The sequence below is a fragment of the Artibeus jamaicensis genome, unplaced genomic scaffold, assembly GCF_021234435.1.
Source record: "Artibeus jamaicensis isolate MK-2021 breed Jamaican fruit bat unplaced genomic scaffold, CSHL_Jam_final contig_332, whole genome shotgun sequence".
NCBI classification, from domain to species: domain Eukaryota; kingdom Metazoa; phylum Chordata; class Mammalia; order Chiroptera; family Phyllostomidae; genus Artibeus; species Artibeus jamaicensis.
This window is the reverse complement of record NW_026521788.1, coordinates 884,765-906,805: the sequence shown is the minus strand read 5'-3', so window position 1 is coordinate 906,805 and position 22,041 is coordinate 884,765. Positions and strand designations below refer to the sequence as shown.

The 22,041-nt window shown below is 36.9% G+C and overlaps 2 protein-coding genes across 21 annotated transcripts in view; one reads left to right on the top strand and one right to left on the bottom strand.

Moving 5' to 3' along the window:
- PDE6C (phosphodiesterase 6C) overlaps positions 1–4,289 on the top strand; it is a 48,909-nt gene extending 44,620 nt beyond the window's left edge. For 9 of the 15 annotated variants that reach the window (XM_037156700.2, XM_053663856.1, XM_037156702.2 and 6 more), the window contains 4 exons: positions 1,005–1,079; positions 1,196–1,279; positions 1,619–1,775; positions 3,956–4,289. In XM_037156700.2, coding sequence (XP_037012595.2) covers positions 1,005–1,079; positions 1,196–1,279; positions 1,619–1,775; positions 3,956–4,017 — 378 coding nt within the window. In that variant the 3' untranslated portion in view covers positions 4,018–4,289. The remainder of the gene's footprint in view (positions 1–1,004; positions 1,080–1,195; positions 1,280–1,618; positions 1,776–3,955) is intronic. The other 6 variants (XM_053663852.1, XM_053663850.1, XM_053663851.1 and 3 more) reach the window with 6 other exon arrangements.
- A 4,236-nt stretch (positions 4,290–8,525) lies between these two features.
- LOC119057767 (protein FRA10AC1) overlaps positions 8,526–22,041 on the bottom strand; it is a 34,570-nt gene continuing 21,054 nt past the window's right edge. For 5 of the 6 annotated variants that reach the window (XM_037156667.2, XM_037156664.2, XM_037156665.2 and 2 more), the window contains 4 exons: positions 17,418–17,456; positions 13,993–14,238; positions 10,872–10,950; positions 8,526–8,693 (listed from right to left, as the gene is read on the bottom strand). In XM_037156667.2, the coding sequence (XP_037012562.2) occupies positions 8,651–8,693; positions 10,872–10,950; positions 13,993–14,238; positions 17,418–17,456 (407 nt within the window). In that variant the 3' untranslated portion in view covers positions 8,526–8,650. The remainder of the gene's footprint in view (positions 8,694–10,871; positions 10,951–13,992; positions 14,239–17,417; positions 17,457–22,041) is intronic. The other variant, XM_037156668.2, reaches the window with a different exon arrangement.

Sequence of the window (22,041 nt, the reverse complement as noted above, 5' to 3'; positions counted from 1 at the left end):
GAAAGAAGTAAAAAGGAACTTGAGAAGTTAAGACAAAAATAAAATGTTCCCTGTTAGGTTTCTGCTAATGAAGAAAGACAAATAGCTGTCAAGAGCTCACAAATGTCAGAAAAACAATAGGTCTTTTCGATCAGGCCCCAAAGCAAAACAAATAGAAGGGATATTGGAAAGAAAATGCTTTCTTGAAAGAATTCCTTACCACTGGACAGGCTGTAAAGAGTTCTGTGTAATTATTCAGGGGTGGTGTTGTTTTCTCTTTAACAGAGACAATAAATCAGGAAAAGAATGAATCACTAGTGCTTTCCAGGGTGGTTTTGTTCCTGCAATCTCTCTTTTCAATGTGCAACCTCCCTCCTTTATTGAACTTTACTTTTGTCTCCCTGATCCGTAGTGCTTCATATTATTACTTTTATAGCAATAACCACACTGTTAACATGACTGTCTTCACTATACTGTGAGCATCTTAAAGAAAAATGTCACATCTTACTCCTCTCAGCAAGCTTGGCTCATGCCAGTGTGAGACAGCTAGTCGGTGTTCAATAAACTTGATATTGAGTTTTTAAAAACTATATACACCAACCCTCAAATATCTATACACTGTGATCAAGTAAAGCTGTGTTCTATTCTTGAGTGCATACATGTGAGTGCTTCTGTACATGCAGACGTATGCTAGATACTGATAGATGGGCAGGGAAAAAGGAGGACTTGGGAGGCTTTAGAGATAAACACCTTCCCATCTCCCCTTTTTATTGTTGAGAGATGGTGGCAATATCAAACAGAAAGCTGGCCTCCCAGAATGAATCTGGAACAGGTAGGAAGAGAAATTCCCTTTCCCATTTCAATATAACCTGTAAATGACATCTTTTTAAAATTACAGAGCGTATCGTATGGCAATACCACAAACATTAACTATAAACCCTATCTTTAAATGTCATGTATACTAATACAATGCAAATTCTCCATTAATAAGTTGCTTTCATGAACCGAATCTTTCTCATTTGCAGGTAGCACTTCTTGTAGCAAGTGAATTTTGGGAACAAGGAGATCTGGAGAGAACGGTGCTGCAGCAACAGCCTATTGTAAAGACCCTGACATAAACACACACTGCTTATTAAAAATTAATCAGTACAAATCAGTTTATTTCGTTTGCTGAACCTTAGAAAACTATCTTTAAAGGATTTATTTTTTTTCCTAGCCTATGATGGACAGAAACAAAAAAGATGAACTACCTAAGCTTCAAGTTGGATTTATTGATTTTGTTTGTACTTTTGTATACAAGGTAAGTAAACAAAATGATTTTTTTGAGTGAAATACATAATCATGTGGATGAGAATTTTTCTTTCAAACTTATTTCTCCAAAGTAGTTTGAGGTATTATCCTAATCTCTCATTCAGGAGTGGAATAAAAGGAGAAAGAACTCAGGGGAAAGCAAATTGAACAAACTGCTTTAGGCAGACAGGAAAGATAGTACCTGTCCAGTTCAGTTTCCAAGGCCCTGAATTAAGTCCAATCTAGCAGCTCTCAGCATGGCAACAAGTTCTCAACAGCTCCTCTGCATATGAAATGTGCTGAATATCAATCATACAATTTAAGTAGTTTTTGACCTCATTCTCTGTAGGAGTTTTCACGGTTTCACAAAGAAGTCACACCTATGCTGAATGGCCTTCAGAATAACAGGATGGAGTGGAAATCCCTAGCCGATGAATATGATACAAAGGTGAAGGTAACTGAAGAGCAGGCAGAAAAGCAGGAAGAGGGAAACACAATTGAAAAAGGTTAGATAGAATCTGTTTTTCCTTTTTGTAAGCAGCCAGAAGTCAAGCTGAGCTTACTCTCACATGACAAAAGCATAAAAGTAAATACAAACATTAAACTTGCTTTACTGAACACAGTCTGATAATTTTAAGAAGTTGCTTACTGTTTTTCACTAACCCTTAAAAACAAGACCTTCTGCATAATTCCAGATGGAATTGCCCAGTCCAGTAGTAGAAGGAGGGGTTGGGACTAGGCTTCTTCATCCACTCTAGAAGGTGGTTCCTGAGGTACCTCAGCACAATAGTGAATTTGTAGAAGTAGCACACATAGCTTATGATGGTGAAAACCACAGAATCAGTGGGATCAGGGTCATGTGAGAAAACAATTTTTGTTCCAACGTTATGCATTCACTGTGAGACTTTGAGTAACTTGAACCTCTCTGAGCTTAGTATTCTTTGCTATATAGTGAGGTTTTACAGATCTCGAAGCCCTACATGTCAAATAAAGCTGGACAGTTGAATGAGGTGACTTGACAGGTATGCCAAGACTTTGCCTATGGCTCCAATGTCTCCATGGAGTGCTGTTTTTCCTGATGAAAGTTCTCACATCACTTCGTTAGGTTTAACATTGTCAGAAAGCCTGTCGAGGTGTTCAGGGTCAACTATTAGCTCATCACATGTTTAAAAAAATGTCACCTTTAAAGTGAATGCTAATGTGATGACTTATTTTGTGTTGATAGCTCAGCACTCAAAAAGTTTTGTTAAGAAATTCTTATGGTTCCTGGCTGGTATGGCTCAGTGGATTGAGTGCTGGCCTGTGAACCAAGGGGCCGCTGATTTGATTCCCAGTCAGGGCATATGTCTGGGTTACAGGCCAGGTCCCCAGTTGTGGGTGTGTGAGAGGCAACCACACATTGATGTTTCTCTTCCTCTCTAAAAATAAATAAATCTTTAAAAATTTCTTATTGAATTATTTTGAACAAAGAAATCATCTCTATGTGGAAAGAGCTTGCAAAACAAGATATAACATTCCTTTTAGATGGTTCTTTTGTGTCTAGTGGTATTTGAAAGCCTTCATAGAGGGAGAAAGTATTTTGCTTAGGAGGTTAAGGAAGTCCTTCAACAGAATAAGGAGTTCCTCACTCCTTGATAACCCTTCACTTATGTACTTACTGGGTATCTGTTCTGTACAAGGCCCTCTGTTACACAGGCCCTGGGGAAAGATGAGGCCCTTATCTCAGTTTATCCTCTGGTGAGGGAGCTAGATATTAAAACAGTAAATGAGCAATTGATTATCAGAGGAAGCATGAAGTGTGAACCTGGGGCATCAGGGAAGCCTTTCCAGAAGGATGCTAGCGCTAAACTCTCAACACATTAGGCTTTGGCTAAGCAAGAAAGGAGGAGGGGTTGGGTGGGAGGTAAAGAAGAGAATATGTACAGAGGCCTTGAAGTGACCTTAAGGGGCTGGAAGCTAGAAAGCAACGCAGGCAAAGCACCAGAGGAAGCTGGTACTCATCTGGTAATGCAGGCAGCTCTGCCAGATTGTGTGTTGCCTTGAAGGCCTTGCTAAGGATCTATCCTCCACAGAGCAATGGGAATTCATTAAAGGACTTAAACAGGAAAGCAGGAAGATCTAATTTTCACTTCAAAAAGATAAACAAAACTGGTAATTTTACTGAGCAAATGAGAACAAGATGTTTCTTAGTATAACTAAATTTAATCTGTCCCTCAACTTTATGATGAATAGGGTATCAGGTCCTTTAAGTGGCTCCTGACATTTCCTTTTAGTATTCAGTATACTGGACATGGATCTTCTATACTTTATGTGCATAAAAAATTACTTCTGAATTTTTTCCAATTACATTGAGAAATCTGTGAACTAGGAACATTATTTTGTATCTCCAGGCAACAAGCTTTGTACTTGGCACAAAGCAACAACTCAGATTCCCAGATTGTGTAGTTCAGTGGTTCTCTGAGAAACAGATGTCATAATTAGCTAATCATTTATTAGATTCTATTTTTAAATGCACCAATTCTGAACATGACTTCAAATTTTTTAATGGTCAAGCCCTTAGTATTTGCTATAAGTTAAAACTACTAATTAGGCTATAAAGTTGATGCTAATATTTAATAGAGTGTTAGAATAAAAACACTGTACATCCATAAATTCCCAATGATACTGCTTTTCTCCTTTTTACTAGCTGCAGAAGATACAGGAGGTGGTGCTGATGACAAAAAGTCCAAAACTTGTCTAATGTTGTAATCTGCTCCAACTGGTCTAAATTTCAAATATTGTTTCTACTTTAGAAGAAAAACAGAAAACATTCAAAGGAACTTCAGTGAATTTCATTCAGCAAACCATGAACATAGAAAGAGGTGCTTCAGAAAAGTTACTGTTGTAATTATTAAAAGAAAATACCCTGCTAGCCTGAAAACCCTGAGGGTAAAAAAAATTCAACAGAAGTGTAAAATAAGATGAAAATAAATGTATTTTGGGGTGCCAGTTTGTTTCAAATTAAAAATATATAATCCTGACACTAGTCCCCAATTTTTTAAAGTTCTTATTAATTGCATTCATTTGCTAGGGCTACCATGACAGAATACCGCAGACTTGGTGGCTTAAACCGAGATTTATTTTCTTACCATTCTGGAGGCCAGAGGATCAAGATCAAGATGTTGGCAGGGTTTGGTTTCTTGTGAGGCTTCTCTCCTTGGTTTGTAGATGGCCAGCCTCTCCCTGTGTCTTTACATGGTCTTCCCTCGTGTGTGTCTGTGTCCTAATCTCTTCTAAGGACAGTCATATCGGATTAGGGGCCACTCACAGACTTCATATTACTTTAATAATCTCTTTACACTATCTCCAAATACAGTCAAACTGAGGTACTGGGTGTTTCTATTTCAGCATCACTTTGAGGGGGAACACAATTCAGCTCATTGCATTAATAATTGTGATTTATATACTCAAATCCCTCCCTGAATTAAAAATATCTCATCAATATGCCTTAAGAGTGAATATAGTATAGAATGTATAATTTATATAGATATTATATAACAAAGGAGGAGGACGTCAAATGTTATTACATCTGAACCCTAGTCTGCTCTTTTCCTCTACTTTTTACCCTTGCTAATGGAATGGTAAAGACCACACCAAGGCAGCTTATAAACTATGACTTGTCCTGTGCCCATCCTTCTATGCAAGTCTGAAATCATTTATTTCATGTGTAATTAAAAATATTTTATGATCAGAACTATTACTATTGAAAGAATTGTCAATTATAAGACATTACCTAGAAAATTCTAACGCAAGTTACACCAGCTAATAAATATTATACATTATTAGAAGCATGTGGTTTGATTATATGAAAACTATACTATCAAAAGCCATTGGGAAGGACTTCAAGAGAGGTTACTTATAAAAATGACTGCTAGAACTATATATTGATTCTATGTACTAACTTTTCAAGAGGCACTGAAGATAATCAAATAATTTTACTATATGGTGCATGTCTGGACATCAGAAAAAATTAAGATTTCTTCCTTTTCTTACCTATAACTGTAGGCCAAATTACAAAACAGACCAAATAATAATTATACCATAAATTTTTTTTAAATCAAGAGATAGCTAAGTTATAATGAATCGAACTGTTGACCTATGAACCTCTAATGTTTTATTATACAGGAGATATTATTGGGTTGGCCAAAAAGTCTGTGTAGTTTTTTCTATAAAATAAAAGACATATTTTTCATTTTCACCAATAACTTTATTGACGTGGATATTTTGAGTACGTTGGCTATCTCATGTGTGATATGTTGATCGTTCTCAATGTCTACATTTGATCGCTATCAACTTCAACTGGTCTACCCAACCATTAAGCATTGTCCTGTAAGAAACCTTCAGCTTGAAACTTTACAAACCAGTTTTGACACACTGAATTCATCATAGCACCTTCTGCATACACTGCACGCAGAACAGGCAGGTCCCATATTTACTTATGGTGGACAAAAATTCAGGAGGGATATCTCCTGCTGAGGAGTCCCAGCCCCACACAAGTCCCTCCAGCTCAGGGCTCCAGTGCCAAGAAGGTAAGTACCCACAACTTCTGGCTGCAAAAACCAGCGAGGATTCAATCGGTTGAAGAAAATTCTGGAGCCCCAAGCAGTTCCTCTTAAAGACCCATCACACTGACTCACCTACTCAGACTCACTCCCTCTGAGCTCCAGCACCAGGGTAGCAGCCTAAAGGGCACCAGCGGCATACAGGGAGGAACTGAAGTGTCTGGCAACAAGGCAAACAGAGACCATCGTCCCTTTTCTAAATACTCCCCCCACAGAGCTGGCAAGCTGGTGCCATACCTAGAACTCCATCAACCTGTCTAACACTGTTTGACCCCCCCTTGGAAATCTCCAGAGACTGTGCCCACCCATCTTACAGGCTTACCCAAGCTTTTTTTTTTTTTCCCCCCACATAAATGGCTGGTCTTGGCTCTTGCTTCATAACCTCCTAAGTCTTCTCAAATAAGCAATAGCTGGCCTCAGTGAGCTCCAGGCCCAGCATTAGTAGCAGCCAGCTTTGATTCACAGCTTGGCTTTGCCTGGGAGTCTCCAAGTCCAACAAAAGTAGCAACCATCTCAGATTGCTTTATAGTTTAGGTAAGGTGTCCCTGGGCAAAACACAGGATGGGGGGCTGAACTTGGCCTGCACGACTTGGGAAATCCCAGGGCTAGCACACCCAGTGGACAGTTCCAGACCATATTCAGAGCACCACCACCCTGTCCCTGTGCAGCTGATCCTCCAGCTGGAGAGTGGAGACTGGTGGTCAGTGGTCACAGCCAATCCTTGCAGCTGACTAACCTGGGTAAATCCCTCCCATAGATCTGCCAACAGCAATCAAGGCTGAACTACAAGAGAAGGGAGTACTCAGCCCATACAAAGGTGCACCTTGAGTACCCAGCTTGGGTAATACAGGAGGCTCTGCCACTAGACCCTACAGGTCACCTACTACATTAGGCCACACTACCGAGACACAGAGTTAAAGCAGCTCTACTTAATACACAGAAACAAACACAGGGAGGATGCCAAATGAGGAGGCAAAGAAACATGGCCCAAATGAAAGAACAGATCAAAACTCCAGAGAAAGAGCTAAATGAAATCAACATAAGCAATCTATCTGATGCAGAGTTCAGAACTCTGGTTATAAGGATGCTCAAGAAATTTAGTACGGACCTCGACAGCATAAAAAAGATCCAGTCAGAAACAAAGGATACACTAACGGAAATAAAAAACAATTTACAGGAAAACAACGGTGGAGTGGATGAAGCTGAAAATCAAACCAATGATACTGACCATAAGGAAGGAAAAAAACAACCAATCAGAACAACAAGAAAAAAAAAAAATGAGGACAGTATAAGCAGCCTGTAAAACAACTTCAAGAGGTCCAACATTTTCCTCATAGGGGTACCAGAAGAAGAGAAAGAGCAAGAAATTGGAAACTTCTTTGAAATATAATGAAAGAAAACTTTCCTAATTTGGTGAAGGAAATAGACATGCAAGTCCAGGAAATACAGAGAGTCCTAAACAAGATGGTTGCAAAGTGACCCACTCCAAGATAATTGAAATGCCAAAGGTTAAAGATAAAGAATCTTAGAAGCAGCAAAAGAAAATAAGTTAGTTACCCACAGGGGAGTTCATAAGACTGTCAGCTGATTTCTCAAAACAAACTTTGCAGGCAAGAAGGGATTGGAAAGAAATATTCAAAGTCATGAAAAGCAGGGACCTACAGCCAAGATTGCTCTACCCAGAAAAGATATCATTTAGAACAGAAGGGCAGATAAAAAACTTCCCAGACAAGAAAAAAACTAAAGAAGTTTATCACCACCAAACCATTATTATATGAAATGTTAAAGGGATTTAAGAAAAAGATCAAAACCATGAAATCAAAACAGCAAAAAATACAAATCTACCAACAATTAAATCTAAAAAACAAACTGAACAAACAAGAACAGAGACAGAATCATGGATACAGAGAGCATTTTGATGGTTGCCAGACGGGAGGGGAATGTGGGGAAATGTGTGAGGAGGTGTGGGGATTAAGAAGTACAAATGGGTAGTTACCAAATAGCCATGGGGATGTAAAGTACACTATAGGAAATGGAGCAGCCAAACTTATACTCATGACCCATGGACATGAACAATAGTGGGGGAACTGTCTGAGGAAGCAGGGGAGTGCTGGGTGAAGGGGTGGCAAAGGGAGAAGAATCAGGACGACTTTAACAGCATACTCAATAAACTATAAATAAATAAATAATTACAACTAAAACATAAAAAATAAGGTAAGGTCCATGAGATGAAAGTTTTTTGTCTGTTTTAGTCTGTTTTGTTCGTAGCTCTATCCAGCCACCTAGAGAAGTACCTGGTATTAAGGTAGGTGCTTAGTAAATATGGGTATTTCTAGTCTCATCACACAGGTTTATAAATGAGGAGAACCTGTAAATAAAATTATTTTGGGGGAGAAAAAAACTCAATACATACAACCAAGTGAGTATTGTCTTCTTTCCACCATTATCCAATAACCCTAATAATTTTAACTAATTGAGGCAAGGGAATATAAATATGAATAAGTGAAAAAGAAACTTTTTGTTCCCTACAAAATCGAGGAACAATGGAATCTCTATGCAGTGTACTAGCTCCATCCTCTGGGAGCTACAGAGGAAACAGAGGGATGGGGAAAGTTTCCCCAACACAACTAATGAACTTCCAAAGCATTTGACATCTTGAGAGTAGCTGAATTTTTATTTCTAGAGACAAATCACTCAAACTGCAACTTGCAGATAAAAGTTTTTGGAATCATTTCAAAGTGTATTTTTATATTAAGGAATGTAGGATTCTCTCTTCCATCTCACAGAAACAAATCTTGAAAATATTCATCAAATTCTTCTTCCCTATTTAAAAAAAGTATACACATTGATTAAAATAAGCAATTAGATAAAAAACATTACTATGTGACACATGAGATCAACAGAAATATTTAAATTCAATATTTGATGATTTTTCTACCTATCAATATATTTCATGATTCATCTATTAAATAATTATTAGCTTCTAGATAACCACAACTATACCCAGATAGATTGAAATGAAAATGTTTTATATGTTGGTACCTATCCCTAAATGTATTTACTACCTAAGATTTTACTTTGAAGTACTTCGTAAAATGTTATTTCTTTATTTTTTTGGTTCACTTCATAACTTCTCTTTTCATTCTCATTTTAAATTATAGTCTGATCAAGAAATGAGCAAAAAAGAAACTTTTTAAAGAAAACATACAAGTGTTACTCCTAGCCAATTTGGAAAATATGCTTAGGCTTCAAGTTTCCTTACTAGAAGAAGAGTAAAACAGTAAATGTACCAGCAGATTATGTCTAAAACAAAAACAGAACTCTGAAAGGAGATGTTAAATGGTATGTTACTGTGTTAAAAATACTGTGAAAATTATAAAGTACTAATAAGAATTAACGCTAGGAGCCAGAGTGGTGCTGCGGAAATGGCATGTTTTCAAGTCCAATGGTGTTTAGGTCCCAGCTCTGTCACCTCTCAGAAGGTGAGCAAGTTAGTTAAATTCTCTGGGCTGTTTCCTTTTCTGTAAAATGGAAAACATTACATTTCCTAATAGAGTTTCTGTAAGGATTAAATGTATGCAAAGTTGCTTTTCCTCCTTCTGGGAATGGGGAAAATCAAGCTGAATAGTCAAACTCAGTGTATCAGTTTTTAGAAAATGCTCTTTAAACTGGAGATTCACAATGGTACTCTACCATTTTGGTTTTAAATACCTGTAACTGCATCAAGCCATCACAACTATGTCAAAATTGAAAAAAAAATTTACAAAATCAGATAAAGTTGATTTAAAAATGATCTGCGACTTGGTATTCCCCGTGCTACTGTCCCTTTCCCCTCGCATGATGGAAAAATGCAGAATTCTAAAAATAGTAAGAACTTAAGTAAAATTAGCTGAATCTCTGTGTGAACTCAGATGTTTAGCACTTTTGATCAATGTCAAGTTTTTAAAGAGTCACAGAGTTTGGGATTACAAAAGCCTTCTTAAGATTTACTTATATATCTTTATTGCTAAAAAGGTAAGTTGACTCTAAGACATATTCCATCATCTGCAGCTGTAAAGCCATTCAAGGGGAAACCATGTGGTTGAAAGTTTAGTCAATAATATACCTAAGATAGCCATATCTTATTTATACCAGTAACTTTTTAATAATGTGATGTATAATGACCACACATGTAAAAATTCTTTGGCTAAAAAAAAGATAAATAAAACAAAAAGGTCAAAGGCTACAGAAAAAAATAATCTTGTTAAAAAAACCTCTTTACAACAAACCTGAGAACACACAATTAGCATAATCAGCAAGATATTTTATAATCAACTTAAATCACTGAATTATGACTAATTCAACAGGTCTCTTCCTATTATGAACCACATATGCTTGGTTACAAACAAAATGAGACTACACTTTATTGAGTAGCTACCATATTTGTAGGTATTGTACCATGTGCCTTCCATTTCTTATTTCACTAAACTTTAATAATAAACTCTATACAATAGGTACTATTTTATCCTCTTTTGACAGATAAAGTTCAAATGGTGAACACCCCAGCATATGACAAAAACTGGCACTATCCCAGCTCATATCCAGACAGCTCTTCTATCCAGAGCAGAGAAAAACGCAGGCAATGAGTTATCTGTCTATGTGGGTAAAGGGGTGCTGGCAAGTAAACTTTTACACCTGTATATGTCTTTGAGTAGCTCCCTTCCCTGTACAGAGTCATGATAATCAGAGCATCATGCATGGACGGCTCTGGAGCTAGAGAACAACCATTCTCTGAAGGAATCTAAGCAAAAACTTAGTCATCTATTAGAGGTGAGGAAAGATTTACTCACCAACATAAACAACAATGGCTCGGAATAATCTCTGATCTTACTAGGGTCCTTGGCATTAAACAGATTTTCATGATGATAAGTTTTTCCATTAACTGTTGTCAAGAACCGCTGTGGTCATAGCTTCCTTAACTGATAAAAAGGGTATGTATTACTTATTTATGGAAGAACTTACTGTGATTTTTCATCGGTTTCTGGTAGGGGGCCCTTCCAAAGTTCAGATTCTGAGGTACTTTCTTCCTCATCAGAGCTTCCTGTTCATTTAAAAGAGATTTTTTAAAAGACGGGAGTATTATAATTAAAACACATTTTGAACTACCCACCAATGCAATTAAGTTAACTTCAGATTTAATTGCAATTTAGCTTCAACTTTTATGGCTCTGTGAAAATTTAATTCACTCTTCCAGACCAATAAATTCTTTCTAAAAATAAATAAATAAGCTGAGGTATATCAAAGAGTCTCAGTAAAAAGACCAAGGAGTTAAAAGCTCATGGAAAACTTAAGTTACACAAAGTAGCAATTCCAATATTAACTCTAATAAAGGAATTATCTCTTGTAATATACATGGTTGTCTTTGATTTAGTTTCTTATTTTATTGGTCATACAAAAGAAATGCAAGTTAAGATTTTTGTAGAGAGTATATATTTACTTTAGGATCAAGACCTCAAAAACTTAACTAGTTATGTAGGACTAAGCTAAATTATGAAAGAAAAGTCAGATAATTTTTAAAATTAATGTTGATTATATTAATTAGAAGAGGCCTGTTATAGTGAAGAAATAGAAATTCTCATATGTTAGAAGTAAAATTTCTGTAAACTTTTTCTTGAGAGAAATCTAGTAATACAGATTAGTTTAGAATGTGAATACCCTTTGACCAGCAAATGCCGGGTTTTAGAATTTAATTATTTACTTAAAATAAGCATTTCAGATATACATACAAAGATGTTCATTGTATGATGATAACAATAGAAGTAAACAACCTAAATTCCCACTAGTTAGGGATTAAAGATTGGTTGAATAAATACTATACAGCTATTAAAGAGATATCAGCATATCTGTTATGTATCACCATGGGAAAATGCCTGTGATATGTTAAATTTTTAAATTACAGAAAGCATGCACGATGTAATCCAATTTATATTTGTTATACAAATATCTACATAAAGATACATAGAGAGAATTATATTTGTGTTATGTATATATGTATTATAAGTTTATAAGGACCACACAGACTCTAACTATATTGCCTGTGGACCTGGGATACTTTCACTTTCTACTTTAAGCATTTTCAATTTTTTTGTATTTTAAACAATCATGCACTACCTTTGAAATAACTAAAAAATAACATACACCTATTTTTGAATGATGACAAAATGTTTCAAATCAATCACCTTATATCAGTCAACTAAAAATGATCAAGCACTAAAAAATTATTATGAGGCAATAAAATTATATGCCACAACATAATTACAGTAGTAAATAATTCCTCTCCAATAATGACCATTAGTCTAAAAAAGAAATGACACAAATTTGGCCTAGGAGTACAGAACGTCAAACAGCATGTCCCTTCTTAGTCAAACACAAGACAAAAACAGAACAGCACTGATTTGCCACGGTGGTTTTAGCCTTTCACCTGTTGGACTCTGCTCCTTGAATCAATATATGTATCTGAACTTTGGTCCTGACTGAATCTATTTTGGCCCAAATTCTAATAAAAATGGATCAAAAAGAGAGGGATGTACTTCTAATGATCTACATACAAGGGTGATAAAAGTATAACACCTTTGGAACAAGACTCCCACTCAATGACAGCCAGTGTCCCAAACTGAATTACGCAGTAAGAATTAAGAGTATTCCACTTTCATTTTTATGGGAAAAAAAGCACAGAAAAACTAAGTAGGTTTAATAAAGTTATCACTATGGTGTAACCCTATTGATGATATAAGAGAACAAATTTACAATGCCTTTGAAAGTGGACAGCGAATTGCAAAAGGCCTTACAACCACCTGCTGTCATAGTCCCCCTCAAAAGTACTTCCCAGATGCCAGCTTTCCTACACCAGTTCTCAGATGCCAGACGATCAAGTCTGCCTTAAAAAATCAAATCAGTTTAGATAACTGTCTGATAGAGCACCTGCTGAAAAACTGATGAAATATCTTTTGAGAAGTAAATCTACAATATCGGACTATATGACCTTTAAGGTTCCTTACAACTAACTCCATGAATCTAGCGTCTCCTGTTTCCCTGAGGGTGACAATAACTACAAACCATTCCTATGATAACTGCTATAACCTGCCAGAGGTGGGAGGGGTGTTGCTACAGAAATAAAAATTAGTATGGTGGACAATACAAAACAATCCTCCTGCATCAGCGTCAAACCTATGCAAATCTGTTGGCAAGTAGGGATCAAAACTCAAGCCTTTGACTCTGTGTTGGAAGAGGATCTAGAGGTCTTTAATCCAACACTTATCCAATGAGTGAATCTTTTATTGTAACATCTCTAATAATGAGTGGCCATCCAATTGACGCTTGATTATCTCACTTCTTCCTGAAGCAGCACATTTCCCCATTCTTTTCTTCAGCTAGTTCTGACAAGTTTTTCCTTAAATTAAGGCAAAACTCTGTCCTCAGCAATTTTTATCCACAGCCTCTAGTTCTGCCAATCATTCACCTATGGGGACCGAAGGCAGGCAGCCCCAAGATATTTCACAATGGCATATTGATTATTTTCAGTTAAAATTACTTAGGAAACTGCCAGTGAAAAAACATTCTGATCTCTCTGTTCCTAAAAGCCAGGATTAAATCTCCCGGGTAAAAGGTACCCTCCCTCCCTGCACTTGGGGGCCAAGAATTCCCTTATTAGAATTAAATGACCCAGAACCAAAGAATCTGTGTAAACAAACCTTGTCGGCTCTTTTCTAACTCACTACCCAACCCCTCATTTTGTTTAGATGCCTCACTAACGAGTACCCAAACCTTGTTTACATTCCTTTCTAATGAGCATTTCCCCCCTTTTGTTCTGTCAATTTCTTCACTGATTGTTTCTTTGACTAAGAACTATAAAAGATACCTGGTTCAATAATTTCTTTGAGCCTCACTTTATGACTTGAACATAATATTATGCCTCTCATGTGCATGTTTTTCTCTTGTTAATCTAATCGTATGTCGATTTTATTATTAGGCCAGCCATTTAGAATCTAAGAGAGTGCACCCCCGTCCTCCACACACACCAAAAATTAGTCTTCCACAAAGCAGTGGTTCTGCAAATATCTAGTTTGCATGTCTCCCTCCTTACCTCTTTCCCCCCATTCCTGCATCTTTCTCCAAGTTAAACATCCACAGGTCCTTAAACCTGCTTCCCACAGCACAGCTTCAAGTCGTGTCAATGCCATGGGTTCTGTTCTTGACTGTTTTAAGTTTTTCAATGTTCCCTTTAGAAATGATGCAAACTGCACAGTTCTCCTCATACTTTGAATAATAAAAGTGGGTCTATCATTTTGATTTTCCTGGTTATTATATGATACTTGAATATCTTGGCCTACTGAAAAAGTGGCAAATCTCCGATTATGACAACAAATCAACAGATCAGACTTTTACAGAATTTTTGATCTGACCAGTTTTAGAGAACAAATACAGAATGTGTAATGTTTGGTATTTTTTCTTTTATATTATAACAATTATAGCTACAGGTTATCAAAGACCTACTTTGTACCAGACACACGCTTTACTCAACTGTTATCTCATTAGACTGGTAATAATCCAACAAAGTGAAGTCTCTTTATGCCCATTTTACAGATAGAACTGAGACATGGATAGAGCATATCATCTAATATGGATTTGTATAATGTATCTGCCAAAATGTACTGAATAGATTTACATTTGACTCACTGATGAAGTTATTAATCACATACGTAAGAGGTCATAGACTCACAAACCTGTGTTTAATCCTAGTTCTGCCATTAACCAACTACTTGATCCATGGCAATTTATATACATGCATACCTTGTTTTATTGTGCTTTTCTTTATTGTGCTTCACAGATGTTGGTTTTTTTGTGGGTTTGTTTTTTTAATAAACTGAAGGCAAGATCCTCCACAAACAAAAAGATTATGACTCACTTTATAGCAACATTGGCTTTACTGTGGTGGTAGGAAACCGAACCTGCAATATCTCTGAGATATGCCTGGGTCTCAGTTCTCTAGTCTGCAAAATGGGATATTAAATGCCCATTATTATTATTAAATGAAATAATACAACTAAACTACTTGCTGTTGTGGCTGATAAAGCAGACACTCAACAAATGCAAGTTACAATTCTTTTCCCCCACAGAAATTAGGTTTTTCCTCATAGATTTGGTCTTAATAATCCTCATGTCCAACAGGCATAAAGGGTAACTGAATAGTATCCACATGTAAATGAAAAATAGAATTAGCAAAATTTGAGTTCTGAAATCACTGCCACGGCCATCTGAGATAGACAGCTGACCACCTGAGAGGACACCTGGGTTTGGTACACTGTACATAACAAGGTATACGTCTCCTACTCAATATGGTAAGTGGCTTTCTGACTGCCAAGTGGATAGCAGGTCACCTTGAGGTGGATAATGTTTCTTCAAGAACCAAACTACACTAGAAGCTCTTCACACTGGGTACAATATTCTCTCTACTAACAGAAGTTTGACCTAGCTAAGAGGTGAAGAGACTTAGGCTATTTCTGGAAGATGGGGGGGATCACAGGGGCTAAAGGGAGGACTGTGGAGGAAGAAAGAGTAAATAAAAGAATGAAAATAAATGAGTAAGTCAAGAACGTTTAACAATGAAAAACGAACTGGAAACAGGCAATGTTTTTCTTCTACATTAAACAGGCCTTCATACCTCTCATTGCAATGGACTACTGGAAATGGATAAAAACTAAAATTTCTCATTTTATCCTGTATATGTTTTTAAAAAATACACATATTTACTACTTCCTCCTCAGACACCGTAAGTCTATTAGTTTCATGCCTGGCTGTGTCCTAGAAGCTGTTACTACATTTCACCCAGGTTAGATGAAGGAATTGCTGATAGATTAGGATTCATGTGGGGAGAGAGAGTCAAACACTTCAAATACACTGAAAATAAAAGTGTTATGAACAAAATAATTTCTAAGGAATATGTGTATTACTAAGTTAGAGAAATGCCTCCACTGATAATACTCTTCTTCATTACATTTTTAAACACTAAATCTTTTTTTAAAATATTTTATTTATTTATTTTTAGACAGAGGGGGAGGGATAAAGGGAGGGAGAGAAACATCAATGTGTGGTTGTTTCTCGTGCACCCCCAATTGGGGACCTGGCCCACAACCCAGGCACGTGCCCTGACTGGGAATCCTTTGGTTTGCAGGTTGGCACTTGATCCACTGAGCCAAACCAGCCAGGGCAGTAAACACTAAATCTTTTAAACTAAATTTCCATTTTATTATTTTCTCAGTGCAAAATTTTGATTATTAAACACTTAAAAATTCTCCTTAAGAATTATAATAAAATGCTAATAATGTTTATATCTGAACAGTGGGATTTGAAGTCTTTACTATTATTTTCCTGAGTCTGCCACAGTAAACACATTATTACTTTAAAATCAGAAAAAAAATAATTCTTAAGTTTATAAATTTCCAAGTAACCCAGAAGTCTTAAATATCTAAATTTCTATAAAATAAGTCCAGATATTATCAAATGAATTAGATATGCTATTGATAATACTTTAGTGTTAGGCCCAAAGGCTACTGCAAAGTGTTTAAGAAATTGAACACTGTATTACTGTTGAGATGCAAGGGTACTGTTTGTTATACCGCAAATGGATGCCCCTCTTTGTAAACCCATAGGAGGTTCTGTTCTCAAAACTCTGCCTGGAAAAAGCTAAACATCCGTCAAGTTCTCTTTATCATCATATGGGTATAATTAATCATTCTACTGGTGGTTTTGTACTTTGGTTTGGTTGTTAGGTAGATCACAGTAACAAATCTGTGATCTACCTTTGCAATTATGCAAAACTTTTTGGTAAACATTTTTCGTATTAATTTTACCTCTAGCTTTATTTTGATATTCTATATTATTTTTCCATTTTTTGAAGTCTTTAAAAATCTTATTGTATATATTTTTGTAAGTCATTGTGAATACTTTGTAGAAAGCTACAGGGAAAAATATAATAAAATTTATAGCAAATATTTGATCAAATCCAACCTGGTTTGATCCAATCTTGTGAAAACCTTATAATTAAAAAACTAACCAGTAGCAACCAGATGCAAACATTTGCTTTCCATGCACAAATCACACTCTTCACTTGATCAACCAAAATCACCAAATGACAGAGATAACTCAGTCCTGTGCAATATAAGCAACATTTCTTAAATCTTAACACACACACCCAAGTCTTTTTCCAATGCAACCCCATCCCTCCATTTCTCTTTATACTTCATAATGTAAAATTCAAATGTGTATACATTGTATTCCTGGAGAAAAATCTTATGCTCTTCTATACATAAAATAAGAAACTTTTAAATGTTCTAAATTGGGGAAGAAATCATAAGACCAACATAATTGGTCTTTTCCTGTGATTTTTCTCACATAGTACAAAATAAAAAATAATTTACATCAGAGTAGATCACAATTCATGGGAAACCCAAACTGCAAATGACTTGAATCTACATATTTTTACTAAATGAAGAAATACTTGATACTTACTGTTTACAGAATCTTCTGATTTCTTTGAGGATGAATGTCCTGAAAAGGAAATAGGATTGTTTTGCTAACCAGCTTGCAGAGGTGAAACAACTGTGGCTATAACCAGAATTCTTCCCAACAATCTAGTTTACTTTATAGTCTTATAGAGAAAAGCACTTCACGGTCTTCCAATCTTTCATGTTCCTTAGACTTATCTCCCTAATTAAAATATTAGGTTATCTGGAGCAATTTTTATGCCCTCATATAGAATGGAATACCTAGCACGAAGCTTAAAAACATGTTACTAAAAAAAAAATAAGAGGACTTCCGCCAAGATGGAGGAGGCATAGGTGGAAGCACTGCACCTTCTCACACAATCAAGTTTAAAAACAACAAAGTTTTAGCAACAAAAACGCAGCCAAACCACAGAAAACTTAGCTACATGGAAGTCTGACAACAATGAACCCTTCAGCCAAACCAGTAAGAGGGGCAGAGCCAGCAGCAGAGCAGGGTCGGGCAGGAAAGATCCACTGGACTGACCCAGGCACGCAACCCAGGTGCACCAGCAGCCATGGGCGGATCCCAGGTGTGGAGTAGCAGCAGGCAGACCCAGTGAGGGTGCAAGGTGGTGGACTCACTGAGGGCTGACCACAGTCACACATTCGAGCGCAGATAAATCGGTGAAGGAGCAAGCGGTGAGACAGACTGTGCAGGTCCCAGTAGCAGAAAGTGGCAGAGGAGACTGCCATCGTCCCTCTCTGACCCCGCCCCCACATAAGCGTCACAAACCAGCAACCTGGTGGCCCCGCCCTGGTGAACACCTCCTCGTAAGTAACAGGCACAAACAGATCAAAACATGGCTCAAGAACAACTCAGAGCCCCAGTGCTGATAAGCCTAAGCGATGAAGAAATAGCCAAACTTTCAGATGCACAGTTCAAAACACTGGTGATCAGGATGCTCACAGAACTGGTTGATTATAGTCACAAATTAGAGGAATATATGAAGGCTAAACTAATTGAAATGAATGGAAATGCACAGGAAATCAATAGTAATGGAAAGGAAACTAGGACTCAAATCAAAGGAGTGGACCAGAAGGAAGAAAAAAATTACCAAACATAAAAGGATGAAGAAACAAGAATTCAAAAAAATGAGGAGAGGCTTAGGAACCTCCAGGACATTTTTAAACATTCCAACATCCGAATTATAGGGGTACCAGAAGGGGGAAAGGAACAGCCACCAGTGGAAAATTTATTTGAACAAATAATAAAGGAGAACTTCCCCAGTCTGGCAAAGGAAATAGACTTCCAGGAAATCCAGGAAGCTCAGAGAGTCCCAAAGAAGTTGGACCCAAGAAGGAATACACCAAGGCACATCATAATTACATTAGCCAAGATTAAAATGAAGGAGAGAATTCTAGAAGCAGCAAGAGATAAGGGGACAGTCACCTACAAAGGAGTTCCCATTAGACTGTCAGCGGATTTCTCAAAAGAGACCTTACAGGCAAGAAGGGGCTGGAAAGAGGTATTCCAAGTCATGAAATCCAAAGACCTACAACCAAGATTGTTCTATCCAGCAAAACTTTCATTTAGAATGGAAGGACAGATAAAGTGCTTCTCAGATAAGATCAAATTCAAGGAGTTCATCACCACCAAGCCCTTATTATATGAAATGTTAAAGGGACTTATCTAAGAAAAAGAAGATAAAAAAGATGAACAGTTATTAAGAACCACACCTAAAACAAAAGCAAACTAAGAGGACAGCTAGATCAGAAGCAGAACCATAGAAATGAAGATCACATAGAGGGTTAGCAACAGGGGAGTGGGAGAAGGAGAAGGGGGGAGAAGGTACAGAAAATAAGTAGCATAGATGGTAGGTAGAAAATAGATAGGGGGGAGGGCAGGAATAGTGTAGGAAATATAGAATCTAAAGAACTTGAGACACATGGTCATAAACTAAAGGGGGGGGAATGGTGGGGGAGGGGTGTGCAGGGTGGAGGGGAATGAAGGGGGGAATAGAACAACTGTAATGGCATAATTAATAAAATATATTTTAAAAAATCAACCCATAGATTAACTACAATAGAACCAATACTTTATATATAGATGTTTAACATCTGAAAGCCATTTACAAATAAATACTCATTTTTCACAATATTTTTTCAAGGATCCTACAGGTGAGAATTAACCCAAAGTTCTCAGTAACTGAAAATCACATACACAATTATGTTATAAAACTAAATCATTCAATTCTACAATGGTTATCCAATGATTTCTTCAAAAGGAAAAGTGCAGGGTGCTTCTGAAATGTCTAATAGGAACCCAACCTTGCCTGGTACAGTGGACTGAAGAGTGTCAGGAAAGGCCTTTCCAAGGAACAGCTTGGGAATGGGGTGGTGGTAGGAGGGTGAAGACTCGAGTTTCTGTCAAGACATTCTAAGTACTTTGTCATACCTACCAAAGCAGACTGGTCCTCAAGGTCAAGCTACTGATCTGTCTTTCTTCAACTTCCTCTCCATTCATTCAGCCACCTAGCTGTTCAATTAATTATCCACCCATTCAATTATCCATCCATCCATCCATCCACCCATCCACTGATAACCCAAGGCTATGAGAATAGATGGGATCACACAGGAAATGGTGGGTGGGAGGGAAAGAAAGAAGGGAAATTACATAACAATCTGAGCAACTCCAACATCTAAGGGTAAGTAAGAGTGAGGAGGAATTCTAGTCAAAAAAGGTGAGGAGAGGCCAGAAAGATAGAAACAAATCAAGCAAATACATTGTTTTGAGAAGGAGTGACAACAGTCCAAATACAGCTATTAACATTTATTAATTACAATTCAAATTTGGGCCAAATTAAGGTATCTGGCAAGAAAGTAGCACATCGAGATCAATCTAGCTCCATATAAGAAGATGTTAAAGAAGCCCTGGCTGGTGTAGCTCAGTGGATTGAGCGTGGGCCTGCGAACCAGAGTATCGCGGTTCGATTCCCAGTCAGGGCACATGCCTGGGTTGCAGGCCAGTTCCCAGCAGGGGACACAGGAGAGGCAACCACACACTGATGTTTCTCTCCCTCTCTCCTTCCCTTCCCCTCTAAAGATAAATAAATAAAATAAAATAAAGAAGATATTAAAGGGTTTCACATGATTTTCTTATATGCTTGCTAAAAGGTTGTCACTTTCTACTTTATATCATATAAGTTGAAAAAAATATATCCTGTACTCTGCTATCAAAGTTGCTCTGAATAAAGAATAAATAAGATATTTCAATTCCATTGTACTTTGGTTTTCTATCTCTGAAGTTGCCTGAAACAATCTTTAAAGTCTTTAATTTTCTCACTGATTGTTATTTACGCCTAACATGTGCTAATGGGTGCTGAGGATGTATCAATGAGCATAGCAGAGAGCATTGCTGCCCTCCTTGGACTTTCATGTAATTGTCACATATGTCATGAAAGACAAGTTCCAGGGCTGTGATATAATTATAATGGGAGCCCTAATTTATTAATAGATCCATGGTCACGGATAGAGTCAGGAAAGGATCCCTGAGAAAGTGACATTTAAGCTTAGACCTGAAGGATGAGTTAGGATGGGACCGGGGGGTTTTAAGAAGAGAGGAAATAGTATCTATGTAGTCCCTAAATTAAAAGAAGTTTCAAATTTCCAGAAACTGAAAGGCTATTTGGGTAAAGTGTGAAAGTGAAGTAGAGAGTGATAGGTAAAAGGACTCGTATGCCAGATCATATAAATATAAAGCCTTTGGGCTTTGTGCAGGATTTTGGTTATTATCCTAAGAACAACAGGGTATCACTGATCTATGGCAAACAGAGTAAGAGGAGGGAAGGTGGGAAGTCGAGACAGTAAAGGAACCAGTAGGGAGAACATAGCAGTAGTCCAGAAGAAAAAACACAGTGGTCTGAACCAGGGTGGAGAGAACTTGAGAAATACATACCCGGGGGTAAAACTGATAGAATTTTGTGACAAGTTTAACATAAATAATGAGAAAAAAGAAAGCATCAAGGATAATGTCCAGATTTCTGATACTCTTCTTTAGGTTGACAGAGATGTCATCTACTAAAATGGAAACCAAAGGAAGAATATTTATAAGGAAGATCACATGTACATATAATCTGAGAGGTCCAACCATCCCAGACCCCAAGTAGCTAGCTACCTAAGTATCTGTTTTGAAGGTACTGAATAAATTTTAACAAGGGATTAGTTTGTCTTTAATTTGGACTATGCAACAATTAATATGGTATCATACTATGTATGATATGAATGCAATAATATTATGTAATACAATAATGAATGTAACAAAATTTTCAAATATTTTACTAGTAAAAACTCAAATGAAATTAACATTTATTTTGTAGTTGATGATTAAGAAGAGACAAAAAGGCATTCTCCTTCAAATACCATTTCTCAATAAACAATAGTATTTTCCTCTCACCATCTATCAATTTTACCAAGTCTAAAACCTGGCAGTATACTTAAACATGTTATAATATGCAAGCAGAAAAAATATGCATAGAAGAATGTAACTTAGCTAAAGATCTTCACAGGTGGAGCAAGGGAGCCCTCTCCTGCCAAGGTAACATTGGAATGGATCTAATTCAACCTACCATTACCTACTTAATTTAAGTCTG